The sequence below is a fragment of the Galeopterus variegatus genome, unplaced genomic scaffold (assembly GCF_000696425.1).
Source record: "Galeopterus variegatus unplaced genomic scaffold, G_variegatus-3.0.2 Scaffold159, whole genome shotgun sequence".
In the NCBI taxonomy this organism is placed as follows: Eukaryota; Metazoa; Chordata; class Mammalia; order Dermoptera; family Cynocephalidae; genus Galeopterus; species Galeopterus variegatus.
In genome coordinates, this window is record NW_007726270.1 from 436,269 (window position 1) to 452,943 (window position 16,675).

General features: G+C 41.2%; 1 protein-coding gene across 5 annotated transcripts in view; it reads left to right on the top strand.

The window, feature by feature from the left end:
- The first annotated feature begins 1,525 nt into the window (after positions 1-1,525).
- KIDINS220 (kinase D-interacting substrate, 220kDa) overlaps positions 1,526-16,675 on the top strand; it is a 104,500-nt gene continuing 89,350 nt past the window's right edge. For 2 of the 5 annotated variants that reach the window (XM_008593512.1, XM_008593537.1), the window contains exons 1-2: positions 2,077-2,185; positions 12,167-12,308. In XM_008593512.1, the coding sequence (XP_008591734.1) occupies positions 12,201-12,308 (108 nt within the window). In that variant the 5' untranslated portion in view covers positions 2,077-2,185; positions 12,167-12,200. Of the gene's footprint in view, positions 1,589-2,076; positions 2,186-7,200; positions 7,406-12,166; positions 12,309-16,675 lie in introns of those variants that run through there. The other 3 variants (XM_008593527.1, XM_008593543.1, XM_008593519.1) reach the window with 3 other exon arrangements.

A 16,675-nucleotide genomic window follows, 5' to 3' on the forward strand; every position in this document is an offset into this window, starting at 1 on the left:
GCACTTAAGTATTCAAGAACCCATCTCCCTAAGTCACCATTTCATTAATCAACATGCTTCAGTGAGATCTTGTGACTTTTGACCCAACCTCTGATATATGACCCACATTTTCCCTTTGTGTCCAGAAACCCAGCAAGAAAACCTATCATGTGCCTTCCTGACTGTTCAGATAGTCTGTTAAGGTTAGAGCACAGGTTCCCATTCTGGGGCTTGCAGATCCCTGAGACCACAAATACCAGTTCCCCTGTTGCTTTCACAATCCGTGGTTACTAAAAGGACACCTACTGTCCTTTGTAGGTCCTCAAAAAATTGACCTTACAAGGGGATCTTCATATTTGAAATCACTTATTTAGATACAGTGGGACCCAAACCAAGTCTGAGAGTGATGTTTTATTCAGATCAGCTGGGGAGATATTTTAAAATCCACGTTCCTAGACTTTGCCCCCACAAAGTGTCAAGTCTTGATTTTTAAAAAGGTCCACAGGTAGTTGTGATGTGCATAGGTTGGTAACTATTGGAAAGCAATGTATCAACCTGGTAACTTGTGAAAAAAGCTAACAGGAATATGGTTTTATCAGAAGTTGGTATGACCAAACCTGTTAACTTGTGACAAAAGCTAACAGGAATATGGTTTTATCAGAAGTTGGTATGACCCTCATGAAACAATGAGAGAATATCCCCAAAGCATGTAAGGAAGTCGTATATGGTATGGTTTCTTTGGTAATTGCTTGCTAAGGCCAGAGACTGTGCTAAGAAAGTTGAGGGGCTGGTGGTGCGGCAGGATATAAGGATGAGGTAAACCCTCTAGTGGGGGGAAAGTCAAGTGAACAGGTTAAATATGCTTTATTTAACACGTACTTCTGAGTACTGCAATGTTCTAGGCACTGTGGAGTAAGAAGGTGAGCACAGAAGATGGAAAGACTAACTCTGCGGAGTCAACCAGGAAGGTTCATAAAAAGAGGGGTCCCCTTAAGCTGTATCTTTACAAGATAAATAGAATTCATCTGTTGGAATCAGGTGGACAGAGGCAGGGAAGAATGTCCCGTTGGGGAAGGACACTTCGGAAAGACTAGAGATGGGAAGGAGTTGGCCCATGTTCCAGGGAGTGCACGCATTTGCCGGCCTTGGGGCGGGGGTGGTAGACAGAGCAGGGGTGAGGTCTGACGGGGGCCGCTCCGAGGAGCCCTGCGTGTTAAGTACTATTTGGGAATTTACTCTATGGAAACGGAAGGATGCTGAATGTAGTAGTTTAATGAAAGCGGTGTTGTCACCTAGCCAGCTCCTGCAGAAGTGGCCAGCGGGACTCTCCACGGGCAGGCACAGTAGTTGGGGGCTGTTGGGACAGCCCTGTTTGGAGCTTCTGACGCCTTTAAATAGAGGGGGCGGAGCAGGGATGGAAGTGGCTGCAGGCAGCTGATGAGGCGACACGGAGGTGGGGTGGGGGTGTGTGGGATGACTTCCAACCTTCTGTCCTGGTGGCTATAGGGGGGAGCCAGCCTGTGAGGGCAGCGACGCAGGAGGAGGAGCACGTTGTGGGATGAGTGAGCCCAGCTCTGGGCAGAACTCTGGCACCGTCCTCAAATTTAAGGTAAGCGGAGTCTAAGGAGGAGGAGCCTTCCAGAAGAATGGGAAGAAACCTTCCAGGCGGGAGTCTTTAACGAGGTCCAGCGGGGGTGGCGCCATCTGCAGAGGTGGGGAGGGGGCCGGTGCGGGGCTGCCGAGCGAGGGGCAACGTCCTCTGAGGGTGTAACTGTGGTTTATTTCTCTGAATACGCATGATTATAATGGTAGATAGGGGTTAGAAATTAACCGTAATAAATGACAGTGACAGTGAAAAAGATGTTACGTGGGGAGCTCGTCAAAAATGCATTTGCTGTATTTGAAGGTCAGAGGGAGGGCGCGCAAGGCCGTAGGGCCCGGGGGTTGCCACCGTCCCCGGCCCGGCGCACCTCCAGCTCCGCCTCCTCCCCGCCCCAGGGGCGTGGCTACCCAACGCCCCGCCCCGGTTGCGGCCACGTGATCTGTCAGTTTGCAGAGAAGGAGGAAGATGGCCGCCGGGTGTGGCGCGGGCGACGCGCTGAAAGCAGCCGGCTCTCCCCTTCCCGGCCTCTGACACCGCCTGCGGCCGAGCGGGCCCGTTCCGCCCGAGCTGAGGGCGCCGTCCTCGGGGCCCGGCTGTGACACGGTCAGTGAGGAGTTCGGCCGGCGGGGCTTTGCCGGGTGACGGGGGCCCAGCAGCCGCTGGTACACCCACCCCCTAATCCCTGTAAGTTGTTACCGCCGTGGCAGACGTTCGGGGTTTCTTTTCCTGGGCTTCCACGGGCGAGGTGGTATTGTTCTCCTTTGCTTTCACGAGGGGCTCCATTGCTCCATTGTCTTGTGCAGGCTTAAACCCTTGGCAGAATATCAGCAAGCCATTGATTACCGTGCTTCCATGATTTACTTTATAGGGATACGATTTGTTAGCCTGCAGTATTGGTATTTTTATTATTTCAAATTGTTTTGACATATAGAAAGGTTTAAACCAATGAAAAATATTTTCTTATTAATAACTATGGAGCCATCTCCCTAGGGGTGCTTGTTTAAAATGTAGCTTTCTTACCCTTACTTTTGGAGATTCCCATTCATTTGGCCTGGGGTGTGGCTCAATAATCACCCCTAACACTGAGGACCAGACATCTACGTTTTTTAAAAGTATGGTAGGGTATCCTGTGCAGAGCCATGGTTGGGAAATGCTGTGGCAAGGTGTGTTCTTTGTTCTCCTCTAGCTCTAGTCTGGACTACTTTCATCACAGTCCTTGTGATCTACTGAATAGGATTTTCTGGGGGAGGAGCCCAAGGGATAGGTGAATTTGACAAGCTTCCTAAATAATTTTGATACACGCAAGTCTGAGAATTCTTGTTCTACACTGTGTGTGTAAATGATTTACACATCCATTTTTCCAAATACAGGATGGATCTCTAAAACCCAACTTTTTTTTTTTTTTTTAAATTTTTATTTTGTCAATATACAATGTATATGATTATTATGGCCCTTCACCGACACCTCCCGCCCTCCTCCCTCTCTCCCCTCCCCCCCAAGAATGTCCTTTCCGTTTGCTTGTTGTAACAACTTCAAAAAAAAGTATAGTAGTTATATCTTCTTCCCCACCCCCTTCCTAAATAATTTTGATACACGCAAGTCTGAGAATTCTTGTTCTACACTGTGTGTGTAAATGATTTACACATCCATTTTTCCAAATACAGGATGGATCTCTAAAACCCAACTTTTTTTTTTTTTTTTAATTTTTTTTTTTTCAATATACAATGTATATGATTATTATGGCCCTTCACCGACACCTCCCGCCCTCCTCCCTCTCTCCCCTCCCCCCCAAGAATGTCCTTTCCGTTTGCTTGTTGTAACAACTTCAAAAAAAGTATAGTTGTTATATCTTCTCCCCCCCCCCCGTTTTTTTTTGTGTATGTAAAACCCAACTTTTTTGGAACACTTTAAATTCAGACTGCCCAAGCACCCTACAGCCCCATTCACCCAGCTGGGATGATGGGGAGAGAGGGGCAATAACCATGCAGGGAAAAGTCCGCTATTTCTCCTGACTCCTCTTTTTTTTGTTAATGGCAATACCATCCTTGAGTCACTTACACTTGGTGTCTAGTCATCTTTGACCTGTTCTTTTCTTCTTCAATCATTCACATGTTTTCTTTTATTTTTAAATTCAGAATGTCTTTTCTGGATATTTTGGTGGGTCAGAAAGGTCAAATATTGGGGATTTTATATTGTTCAAGTTAATATCTCTCATTTCTTCTCTGTTCCGTGGCCTGGTCCCTGTCCTGTGGGCTGTCTGTTTTGGTGATTCCCTGCCTGGTATCCAGCATCTTACTGTGTTTTTGCAGTCTGGGTTGCATACACTGCTGGGAGATTAATTTTTCTAGGGTCATGTGTGAGTGTGCCATCCCCTTCTGCTTTTGCTCAGAACTGTCAGTTTCTCTGCTTTATGTGCTGCTGTATTAGGGCTGTTCAGAAGTCAAGAAACAGAAACGTAATTTTTTACCTCAGGGCAAAGGAGACTTATAGGACAGAATGTGAATCAGCCAGAAGTCAGGATCCCGGGCAGCTCCACATTTTGCATCTCTCAGGAACCACATTGGTTCTCTAACTTAGGAGGAGTCTTTTCTCTGTTTATATCTGCTGATTTCTCTCTCTGCTGACTGGCTATCTCAAAATTATCATTTTCCTCATGGCCGGTAATGATTGGCTCAGCCTCTTATTTTCTAATTCTCAATTCTAGAGAGAGGAATCTGATTGACCCAGCTTATCTTTTCTAGCAGTCCCATGTCCCAGGTCATATGCACATCCCCGGTCATGGCTGATGGTAGAGTACATGGCTGTTGAGTGTAGCAGGGGCTGTGGGCAGGGCAAAGTCCTTTAGAAGAGGCATCTTTAGTAAACCTGTGCAGTTATTCAATTTGACAGTTATTTGTTAAATTTCTACTTGTTCTAGACCTGTAATAGGTTCTAGAGGTATAAGAACAAAGGAGAGAAGTACTTAATAGATTATTTCAAAAGTGACCCCTGAGCTGGGTTTTTAAGGATATGTTTTGGTTTGTTAAGAATGTTAAAGCTGGAGATAGGAGGAATAAGTTCTAGTGTTCTACAGTACTGTAGAGTGACTATAATTACTAACAATTTACTATATATCTTTTAATAGCTAAAAAAGAGGATTTTGAATGTTTGCAACACAAAATGATAAATGTTCGAAGTGATGGATATGCTAACTACCCTGATTTGATTGTTAAGCATTGTGTATACTATGGAAATATCACAGTTTGCCATAAGTATGTACAATTATTATGTGTCAATTAAAAATGACAATAAAATAAAAAATATACAAACAAAAAGAATATTAAAGCTGGGTTGGGCATTCTAGGTAGTTGGTATAGAACAAAAGGAAATAGTCTTTTCTTATAAAGCTTACATGCTAGTGGGAGAGACAGCTATTAAACAGGTAAATAAGAAAATTACAAGCTTGGAAAAAGTGCTGTGAAGGAATAAAAAGGATCCTATAATGGAGGATAATCCAGGTTAAGGGAATCTGCTAAGAAAGGATGGTTAAGGAATGATAATATTCTATTATAATGTAAAACTAATATGTATTTAGCTCATATGTGTTAGTCACTGTTTTAATCCCTTTGCATGTAACTGTGCAGTTATTTGAAGATTGGGAAACTTAGACACTAAGGTCAAGAAACTAGCCCAAGGTGATATAATAGTAAAGTCTGGAGTCACACTTTGGTGATCTGGCTGTCAGGCCCATGCGTTTGACTACTACATGAAGCTGCCCATTAAGAACAAGGCCTTTTTGATGAAATAACATTGAAATTGAAATGTGAAATATGAGAAGCTGCATAGTTTTCTTCTTGTGATGGAATACATTTTTTTTCTTTTTTTCCTAATAAAAATGAATAAGGCTTATCATATCAGGTAAAACAGTACAGCACAAAGATGCATAATGGCAAAGCGAATCATCTTCTGTCAGTCCTATCTGTTAAGATGACCGATTTTAGCAGCCATGTGTGTATCCTTTTACACTTTTCTCCTTGTTCTGTGTACGCACTGAATATATTCATATATAGGGGTCTTGTTTATTTATCAAGTAGGATCATACTATATACATATTGTTTAACATGACAAGGTGTCATTGGTTTTACTATATATCAGCAGGAGTGGATTTAATGTTATAATTTTATTTTGTAATTTCTAGGTACTTATTATATATGTGCCCACAAACATGACATTATAAAGTAGATCATTCAGTGAAATTTATTGAACACTGTCAATGCTGTCTAGTCAGAGACCACCAGGAGCACACCTACAGTTGAACAAGTTTGGACTTATTGACTCCTTGCAATGAAGGAGAGTGAATACCATAGGGAACCGTGGGATATGTCTGTAAGAGGTCGTTAGGAAGAACTTATAGGATTTGGGCTTGTGTTAGGTGATTTGGGGAAGTACAAGAAAGCAAGGCTTTGCCCTATATTGGGTGCTTCAGAAAGCAGGGGATGGGGGGTGGGAGTAGGGCTGGTGGTAATTCTGCAACTGGATATTTTAAATGTTACCTAGAAGGCAAGAGGAATGGAGCAAGGCTAAAGCTGTAGTTGGTAAAGAAGCAGTACTCATTCGTATTAGCCAGGATAGGGAGATATTTTGGCATGTTTTTTTTTTTTGTCTTTTGTCTTTTTCCGTGTCCGGCAACGGATCACAACCCTCAGTGTTGCCCCCGTACCGGACCGGGGACCGGCAACGGTATCGCAACCCTCGGTGTTGCTCCCGCGCCTCGCTCAGCCAGTGAGCGGGAACTGGTCTGTATGTGGGATCCGAACCCTCGGGCGGGAGCGCCGCTGCGCTTCCCAAGCGGCGCACTTATCCAGTGAGCCACCGGGCCGGCCCGGCATTTTTTTGGTTTAAACAATGTTCATGTTTTTCTCAGATATGATTCCAGAGTGGTTTTGTTTTTGTCTTGGCATCATGGACACAGAGTGACCTTGTTTGATGTTGGTGCTCTGTGAAATTGTTAATGTTCACATGAGAGGACCAGTGCCTTGCCGTGCATGCCAGGCCAGTGCCTGACAGTCAGGGGCTGCTTTTTGTCAGCCCCTGTTTTGTAGGCATTGTGCTAGATGGAACATGGGTCTTGCCACAAGAACTTGTAGTCTAGGGGGATGTGGAGAGAGTAAGTAAAATGGAAAGTTGAGAGGAGCGAGCAGTCTGCATTTAGATGTATACGCAGGAGTGGAGGAGCCCCAGAGGAGGGACACTGGCCCAACTTGGGGTGAGCAACCAGTCAGCGAAGGCTTCCAGGATAAGATAATGTTAGAGCCATATCCTCAAGGAGGAGAACCTGTCCAGGCTTATACGAAGGTACTTCAAAAAGTTCATGGAAAAATAGAATTGAAAGATAATACGAACTTTTCGAAGTACCCTTGAATATGTGGAGGATGGTCTTTCTAAGCAGAGGGGGCAGCAAGTGCAAAGGTCTGGGTAGAGCATGGGAGGAGGGGAGAAAGAGATGAGGCTGGCATGGTAAGATGGGACAGATTGTGAAAGATCTGTGTGCCCTCATCATCATTATCAAGAATTAACTTTATTCAGTCTTCACTGTGCTTGCTACAGAGCAGAGCTTTCCAAAGGAATTATATAACTGAATCTTCACAATGGCTTTAAAAGGCTCAGAGAGCATAAGTTCCTTGAATATTGTGTGGGTAGTAAAGCCATCATCTTCTGTTCTCCCAACCAGGATTTCAAGAGGAGTGTATCGTGGATCACTCTTGAATCAGTGTGGCAAGTGGATTGGAGGGGGAAGGACTGGAAAGAGGATGCACAGGCTGATAGCCTGTCACATTGGCCCTGGTAAGAGGTGGTGTCATAGTCATTTTTAGGATAGATGCCTGTATCACAATAGTTCCTTCTTTTCTGGAAACAGCACCAATACTCTGTGACTTTGTAACCCCCTCTCAACTTTGGGACTATAGTTTATGGTTCTAGGTTGGTAGCTGATTCACTCTGCGCAGTCAGAGCCCTTTTCTGGGACTTTTGGATCTGGGAACAAAGAATAGACTGCTTTCTGTTATATTAGAAACTATCTGAGTTGAGGCAACATAGTTGTGGGAAGCCAAATTCCCATTTGTGTAGAAGTTGGTCTAGAAGACAGTAGATTAAGCCAATAGAGAAAGAGAATCCTACTTGCGTTTGAGGTCCAGTAGTACCTACCTTTCCTGTCGTGTGGTTATGGGAAATAAACCAGTATCCTTACAGTAAACTTTTCTGTTTTGCTTAGGCTAGTTTATGTCTCTTGCTGCCTTAGAAGTCTTAATTAGTACAGACGGTGAAGGCCTAAACTAAGGCACTGAGAGTGGGGTTGGCTGATCTCAGAAGAGAGGAGATAAACGGCACAGGAAGTGTAACTGACTCTGGAGAGAGAGGTAGATGCTTTTCTACAGTGGATATGCGGTTGTTCTAAATGGAGGGAGCCAGTTGAGTGAAGGCAGGCGTGTGGAGCAGCGTGGCAGTGGGGCAGTTGTGAGTGCTTCAGCTTGGCTGGGCTGCAGGGTGAGGTGTGGCTGGTATAAAGAGGGAAGAGCCAAATCCTGGATGCCTTATTGAGGTATTAGGCTTTATCCTGTAAGATGTTGGATGTTGGTGATGACTGTTAATAAAAATCTCTTATGGTTTCCAATGATAAAAGTATCACATTCTAGAAAATTTAGGAAATAAAGGTTATAAAGAAAATAAAAATTACACTAATGCCCATCATGTTCTATTTCATTTCAGTATTTAAAAATGTATATATTTTAAATAGTTGAGATGCTGTATATATAGTTCTTAATCTTGTCCCCCATATCATAAATCCTAAGCATTTTCTTAGGAAACATTTTGACGACTGTATTATTCTACTTTGTGAATGTATTATAATTCTTATAATACCCATCTCTAAGTTTTTTGTTGTTATGAATAAAATTGTGTTATACTTAAAATCTTTGTCCATGTTTCTCATTTTTGGAATTGATTATAGAAGTGAAATTATTGGATTAAATAACCTAACCCTTTTTTTGAGAATTTTTTTAAAAGTAAGGTATATTGAAGTTTAATTTATACATAATAAAAAACTGTACAGTTTTGAATTTTCACAAAAGTGTATGATTGTGTAACTGCCCCCACAGTCAAGATATAAAACATTCATTAACTCCCCAAATTCTCCTGTACCCCTTTGTAGTCATCTCATTCCCCTACCTTAAACCCTGGCAACCCCTGATCTGTTTTCTGCCCCTATAGTTTTCTTTTTCCAGAGTGTCATATATATAATATCATATAGTGCAATAATTTCCACCCTCTGGCCTCTAAAGATAGACTTCCTTCCCACATGCGAAACATATTCACCTCATCCTAAGGCCCCCAAAAGTCTCAACTTGGTGCACCATCAGCTCAAAGTCCAAAACCTCATTTAAATCTCATCAGCTCAAAAGTTCTAAATCTCATCGTCTAAATCAGGTATGAGTGAGACTCTGGGTATAGTCCACCCGGAGGCACGATTCAGGACACAAGTTATGTGCTCCAAAATATAGTCCGGGGACAGGCATGACATACCAGTTATAGACATTCCTTTTCATGAGTGGGGGAAACGGGGGGAAGAGAGTGGTCACCAGTCTCAAGAAATTTTATTCTCTCAACAGAGCAAAAGTTTTCGATGAACTCTTGAGTTATCAGTTTTTTTTAATGGACCATGCTTTTAGTGTTATATCAAATAAATCTTTCTTCATCCAAGGTCATTACGATAGTCTTTATTTTCTACTAGAAGTTTTATTATATTTTTAGATATTACATTTAAGTCAGTTTTTTTTTTTTTCCCTTTTTGTCTTTTTTTACTGACCGGTAACGGGATCGGAACCCTCAGTGTCGCGCCCGTACTGGGGACCAGCAACGGGATCGCAACCCTCGGTGTTGCGCCCGCACCGCGCTCAGCCAGTGAGCGGGAACCGGTCTCCACATGGGATCCGAACCCTCGGTGGGAGCGCCGCAAATGGTGCACTCTCCAGTGTGCCACTGGGCCGGCCCCGTTTAAGTCAGTTTTTTTTTTTTTTTGTCTTTTTTTGTCTTTTTCCGTGTCTGGCATCGGATTGCAACCCTCAGTGTTGCCCCCGTACCGGACCAGGGACCGGCAACGGGATTGCAACCCTCGGTGTTGCTCCCGCGCCTCGCTCAGCCAGTGAGCGGGAACCGGTCTGTATGTGGGATCCGAACCCTTGGGCGGGAGCACCGCCGCGCTTGCCAAGCGGCGCACTATCCAGTGCGCCACCGGGCCGGCCCCTTAAGTCAGTTTTGAGTTAGCATTTGTGTATGGTGCAAGGTATGGACTGAGGTTTGTATATTAATTTGCATTTGGATGTTCAGTACTCTTGGAACTTGCGTTCTAGTTGTGGTGGATGGACAAAAAACAAACAATATGTTGTTTTCCTGATGGTGGTAAGTGCTATAGAAAACAATAAAGCGGGACAAGGGGGTGGGAGTGCAGGGGCCGCTGTGAGCATGTCTGAGGTTGTTACTCTCTTACATCACATGTCAGGTTAGACTTTTCTGATAAGGTGAGCTGAAGGCAGTGAGGGGGCGAGCCATGTACATGTCTGGTGGAAGAGAAGTTTAGGCAGACATGAAGGCATTGGAGAAGCCTGGGGTAGGACAGTGCCTGGCATGGTCAAGCAGTCAGTTGGGTGCGGGGAGTGGTGCGAGATGAGGTCAGAGGTAGAGCGTGGAATAGAGGTGAAAGGCCATGTCACTTAGAGTCATCTAGGCCAAGGTACAGTAGTTCTTCTTTGTCTTCAGGGAATACATTCGAAGACTCCCAGCCGATGCTTGAAACCACGATAGTACCCTTTATATACTGTGCACAAATTTCTTTTTCCTTCACAATTTCACAGAGAGATGATTCATTCTTACCTAGATCTTAGCAACCTCAGCATTTGATTGTTTTCTTTCAAGTTGGGAACTTTCACCGTTTCACTTAAAGGCAGTACTTTATGGCTTCTCTTTGGCCATATCCAATTGCTAGCATTCCTACTCTTGCATTTTGGGGCCATTATGAAGTAAAATAGAGGTTACTTGAACACAAGCACTGCGATACCATGACAGTCATCTGAGAATCCAGACAGGTACTAAGTTATTAACGGGCAGGGAGTGTCTACAGTGCAAATGCAATGGATCGAGGGAGGATTCCTGTGGTGGGTGGGACAGAGCAGGCTGCTATGAGATTTCATTGCATTTCATTTCATTCATCAGAATGATGTGCAGTTAAAAATATGTGAAGTGTTTGTTTCTTGAATTTGCCAGTTAATGTTTTTGGAACACGGTTGATCACAGGTAACTGAAACTGTGAAAAAACATTTGATTTTACTTTGAGTGCTTTGAGAAGCCACTGGAGGACTTTGTGCAAAAAAAGATGCAGTCTGACTCTACTATTCAGCATGGTTCTTCAGTTACCTTATCCCCTCTCCTGGGAGCTGGTTAAGCATACAGATTCAGGGGCCCAGCCCAGACCTACTGAATCAGAATCTCTGAGGGTAGCGCCCAGGAATTTGTGTTCTACAAGCTCTCCACGTGGTTCTGATATATGTTGAAGTTTGGATTTTTAAAAATTTTATTTCATTTTTGATTGACAAATTATAATTGTATATATTTATGAGGTAAAATATGATGTTTTGATACATTTATATATTGTGGAAAGAGATCAAATCAGGCTTGTTAACATACCCGTCACCTCACGTACTTACCATTTTTTTGTGGTGAGAACACTTAAAATCCACTCTTCTAGCAATTCTGAAATAATACAATTCATTATTATTAACTATAATCGTTAACTAAGCTGTGCAATAGATCACCAGAAGTTATTCCTCCTGTCTAACTGAAACTTTATACCCTTTGACCGACATCTTCTCTTTTCCCTCAGCCTCTGGTTTCTCTGGCCCAACTTCTGTTTTCCAAGATCACTGAGGTTGCATTGTGGAGGAAAGACGGAAGGGAAGGCAATGTGGAAGCAGGGAGACCAGTTAGGAAGTTCTCACAGTGGTCCAGGTTAGAGGTCAAGGTAGAAGCAGGGAGACCAGTTGGGAAGCTGACAGTGATTTAGGTGAGAGGTCAAGGTGGCTTGTACCAGGGTGGTAGTGGTGGAGGTGGTGAGGAGTAGTCAGATGTGACGTATATTTTATAGGTGGAGCCAAAGGGACTTGCTAGTAGTTTGAATGTAGGGTGTAGGAGGAAGTGATAAGTCATGGATAATTCCAAGGTGTTTGGCCTTGGAAGAATGGAGCTGGAGCTGCCAGGTACTGAGATGGAGACAGCAGGAGGAGCAGTGGAGCACTTACTCATGTTTGGGGTGGTGATGAGGAGGGTTTGTGGATGGTTCTGGAGTTCGGGGTTTGAAGGAGTTAAGATTGAGAGGAGTGTAAGTCTTGGGAAGAGACATCTTGTCAGCATTTTGAGCTATGAGGCCTTGTTTTGACTCCTGCTGCTGAAGGTGTGTTTGCACAAGCTTAAGGTTAAGAAAGATATTATATTTAATGGTAACTTAGTTTTTTTCCTAACCACAAATTATGTGTATTTTGTCTAATTTGCTTTTAACAGATATTGAAATAAATAACTGCAGCTTTCTGTGAAAATGTCAGTTCTGATATCACAGAGTGTTATAAACTATGTAGAAGAAGAAAACATTCCTGCTCTGAAAGCTCTTCTTGAAAAATGCAAAGATGTAGATGAGAGAAATGAGGTAAGGCTAAGTTTCTAAAATTAAAATTAGTTGTACGTAGTAGGTAATCAACAAATATTTATGTACATGGTGTACAAATATTATAAATCTTTTTAAAGCTACTGAATTAACAGTTAGTACTTTATTACTTTTTTTTTGACACGAGGTACCATTAAATGTTAACTGTCATTAAGGAAATCTTGATATAAAAATTTTTTTATTGTAAATAATGTTATGATAGCTAATGTTTTTATTAAGTATTTATGCAAATATTATGGGATATATCTTATATATCTTAGCTCATTTAATTTGCATAGTAACTGTACAAAGAATAATACTCTTATTTATCTTGACTTATAAGTAAATTACTTAATGCCTCATTTTCTTATCCAAGATACTATCTGATAGAACTCAAATTTGAACCCTGCTGTAATTGACTTCAAACTATAATCTGTTTATGATCTACTTTTTTTCTTTGAGTCGTCAGAATAAAGTTCATCTAATGATAATGCCTTTCTTTTCAATGTTTGTATATTGAACAAAATATATTTTGGTTAGCTAACATCATTACAGTCAATCCATGATTATGAACAGTTAAGAATTGTAAATAGATATAAAATTTATAACTGGAAATTGTTCATTGTTATAAAATAATTACTTACATAAGTGTTTTATTAGCATATATTAACATTTGGAATAATAAAATGTGACAGTTTAAAACGATTGTTTCATTACATAGACTTATTTTTAGGGAATACTGAGAAAATAGCTTCACTTTGAAGGAGAAAAATAGCATATCAATAGCATAAAATTATATTAATCTTATTGCCATAAGGAATGAAGCATGTTTGGCATAGAGCTTAACTTAGCATCATGCATGAGATAGCATTTAATGGATATGAATTATCATTATATCCAGTTTAATACTGCAGCAAGTTAAAGTGGAGTTTTAAAATAATAATTTGAAACCACCTGGGATTGTTCAGTTATGGTTCGGTGTGAAGGTTGGGGATAAAGTAGCTTTCTCAAGGCCTTCTTTTTTTTTTTTTTTTTTAGCATTTTGCTTCTACGACTTCAGATAAAATTTAATTTTTATAGAAGTTTTAAAAACTGTTTGGAAATTTCTGTCTTCTTTCCTGTTTTTAAAAGTAGAGTACTTAAGTAACTTCATGTTAATGTGCTTTAGTTATCAGTTTTACAAAGGGTTCTTAAATATTAGATTAATTAAATAAAATAATGTGGGTAAAGTTGCCTGATACTTTGCTTAGTGTGTAATTGGCCACAATCAGTAAATACTAGTTTCTTTCCTTCTTTTTTTTCTACCTTCTTTTTTTTCTACTTTATTTATAAACTCTCTTGGCCTGTGAATATTCTCAGCGATGGCAAATCTTTGCCCTTTGTTGAGTAGTGAAGGATTTTACTTTTATTCTAATTTATTTTTGAAAAGAACAAAAAATCACTCTCAGCTCTCCATGGTACAAGGGGGTGGTGTAAGACTGGACATTATTCTCCTGTTTAAAAAATGAAGTGAAACTTTAAGAGGTGGATTTTGGTATGTGTTTATAAATAGACTCTGAAGTGAATTTCAAAGAAGAATTTCAAAATGTTTTAGTTTTACTATAATTATTAGAAGAAGTATATATACCCTCCAAAGGTGCCTGTTTTAAAACTGGTTATTTAAACAAATAGAAATGGGAAACTAGGAATTGGGAAAAGCAAAAAGTGCTGGAAGAGTAGAAGTTTGCGTTGCGGCCTCTGGGAAGCTGAGATAAATATGGTACCAGTTGCAGAGGACTTCAGTTGGTGTGTAGTGTTCTTTTTCATTTCTCGTGTGTTTTGGTTTGAGGTCATTATTAAGTAGTAGAACAGGGGATGTGTGGATTATGTCATCTTACGTTTTTTGAAAAGAGATAGATTGGAATTTTCTGGATGTGTGAGTTTAGGTGTGGAAGGGACCTGTACTGAATCATTTTCTAGTGGAAGAATAAAGTTGTCATGATATGACAAGTTACTCTGTATCTCTACAAATGTAGTCACTAGGTAGTTAAGCAAGAACTAGAAGAATCCAAAGATAGACTTTGTTTGAGGGCCCACCTTATGAGGTAGTTATCCTCCTACCTCTGGGGATGTAACAAAACTTCATGGCAGCCTTTCCTGAAAATCATTTCTCTTTTTGGATAGTGTTGTCACAAAAGGTGTGCAAGTTGAGAAATGCTGTGGACTGCATGTAACACTCCCAAAACAGTGGTTTAGACAAATGAATGTTTTATTTTCTTCACATAGTGACAAGCTCGTGGAGCCATTCAAAGGCTAATGTGGTGACTTCAGGATATTCTGGAGGGCCCAGCTCCTCCTCCTTTCTGGCCACTCTTCACTGTGTGCCCTTACCTCACATTGGCCAGGTTGATGCCCTCCAGCTTGGTGTCTGCATAGGGGGCAAGAAGAGGGAAAAGGGCACAGACCAGTCGGATTAGTCCCCTTACAGAGCTGCCTGGGAGACCTAGCCAGAGCAGTGTCACGGGATTATCTCCAGCTACAAGTGAGGCTGAACAGTGTGGGTTTTTTTAGCAGAGTACATTGCTACCCCCAACAAAGTCTTGTTCCTCTGGATACCGGATAGACAACTAATAGTTTCTGCAAGACAAAATTATGACTATATAAACCTTTCATTTGGTGTGTTTCTAGTTAATCAAGTTTATACCATCTATCTTATTTGTATTATAGGTATTGATACACATTTACATTATTTTATCTCTCATTCTCTAGAAATACCTCTGTGTGAGCTATCTGAAATGTAACTGTGACCCCAGAAAATAAACAGAAAACCCCTCTGAGTTTTTGGGATTACTATTTTGAAAACTATGATGTAAAATTTATGTATCCTCAGGGCCATGGACTCAGTTTGTTGGCTTTAATTTACCAATGACTTTGATATCTCACTTTTTATTCCAGTAGGTTAGAAGGGAGAAGGAGGCTGTAGAAAGTATGTGCAAGAACTTAGAGGTGACAGACGCATGCATACTGCAATAATTGATGTCTGTAGTTATGACTCAGAATCATAAATAATGTTTATGGTAATTGTTTAACAAGTAGCAATGTGTGCATTGCTTTTTAGAATGATGATTATCATAAAAGTTATAATCAAATTTAATCTTTAAAGGATACACTTTTTCATCTGGAAAATCTATTTATGTGTAATACTTCATTCCTTAATGACCCTGGTTGAATGACGTAGCTACCACATATAATTTGGTACCCATTGTTATATAAGAATGTCTGTATTTAATGTGATTTACTTTTGTACTTTATTTGAACCAGTATTTGTGTTTAGCTCTTTACTTGTATTATTCTTATAATAGCATATGTTGTATTTTGCCAATTATTACAGTATACAGTATCAAACATATAAATAAAATAGACATGTTTCCCACCTTCGTGGAGTTTAGAGCCTTTAGGGGAGACAGACAATAATTAATTTTTAATCATACAAATAAAGGTGTTATTACCAACAAGATTAGTACAGTAAAGGGCAGTTATAGGGGATTGGTAGGGAGGTGGGGAAGAGCATGAGGGCACGTCGGGGGCAGGAATGGCATGAGAGGTAGGCCTGCCAGGCTCTCTCCATCACTCAGGGCTTTTGTAGGCCATGGAAAGGATTTGGGTTCTTATCTAAAAGAGCAGTGGGGAAACACTGAAGGATTTTAAGCAGAGGAATGATGTCAAATTGGCATTTAAAAAACGTGGATATTGGGCCGGCCCAGTGGTGCACTCGGTAGAGTGCGGCGCTTGGGAGTGTGGTGGCGCTCCCGCCGAGGGTTCGGATCCCATATAGAGACCATACAATTAAATGCCTGCTCACTGGTTGAGCGCGGTGCGGGCGCGACACCGAGGGTTGCGATCCTGTTACCGGTCACGAAAAAAAGACAAAAAGGAAAAAAAAATGTGGATATTAATTAACTCCCTAGTAATTAGATGCTTAAGTAATTATTTATGTAATTGAACTTAATTTTCGGTGTAAATTTTTCTCTTATACTTTAGTGTGTTTCAGTACCTTTCCCACTGTTTAACCTGGTGCTTCCTAATCTGTTTCATGCCATGACACTTAAACAGAAAATGATAATATTTATACCGCCTTGCAGTAGATGAGGCTTGCTGTTGGAGGTGACCTATCTTGGGATCTGGCTGCCTGGGCCCTGCCTGCCTGGGAGGGCCTATCTTTGTACTTCTGTAACTTACTTTTAGCATGAAGGCTGAGAGACTCTGATTTAACTAGCAGGCGCTTTAGTTTAATGAATTAAGGTTATAAGGGAAGGCTTAAAAAAACTGCACATAGGTATATTTTATATAGCACCTGTATTGTTTTTGTTTATTATTTTACTTTTCTCCCT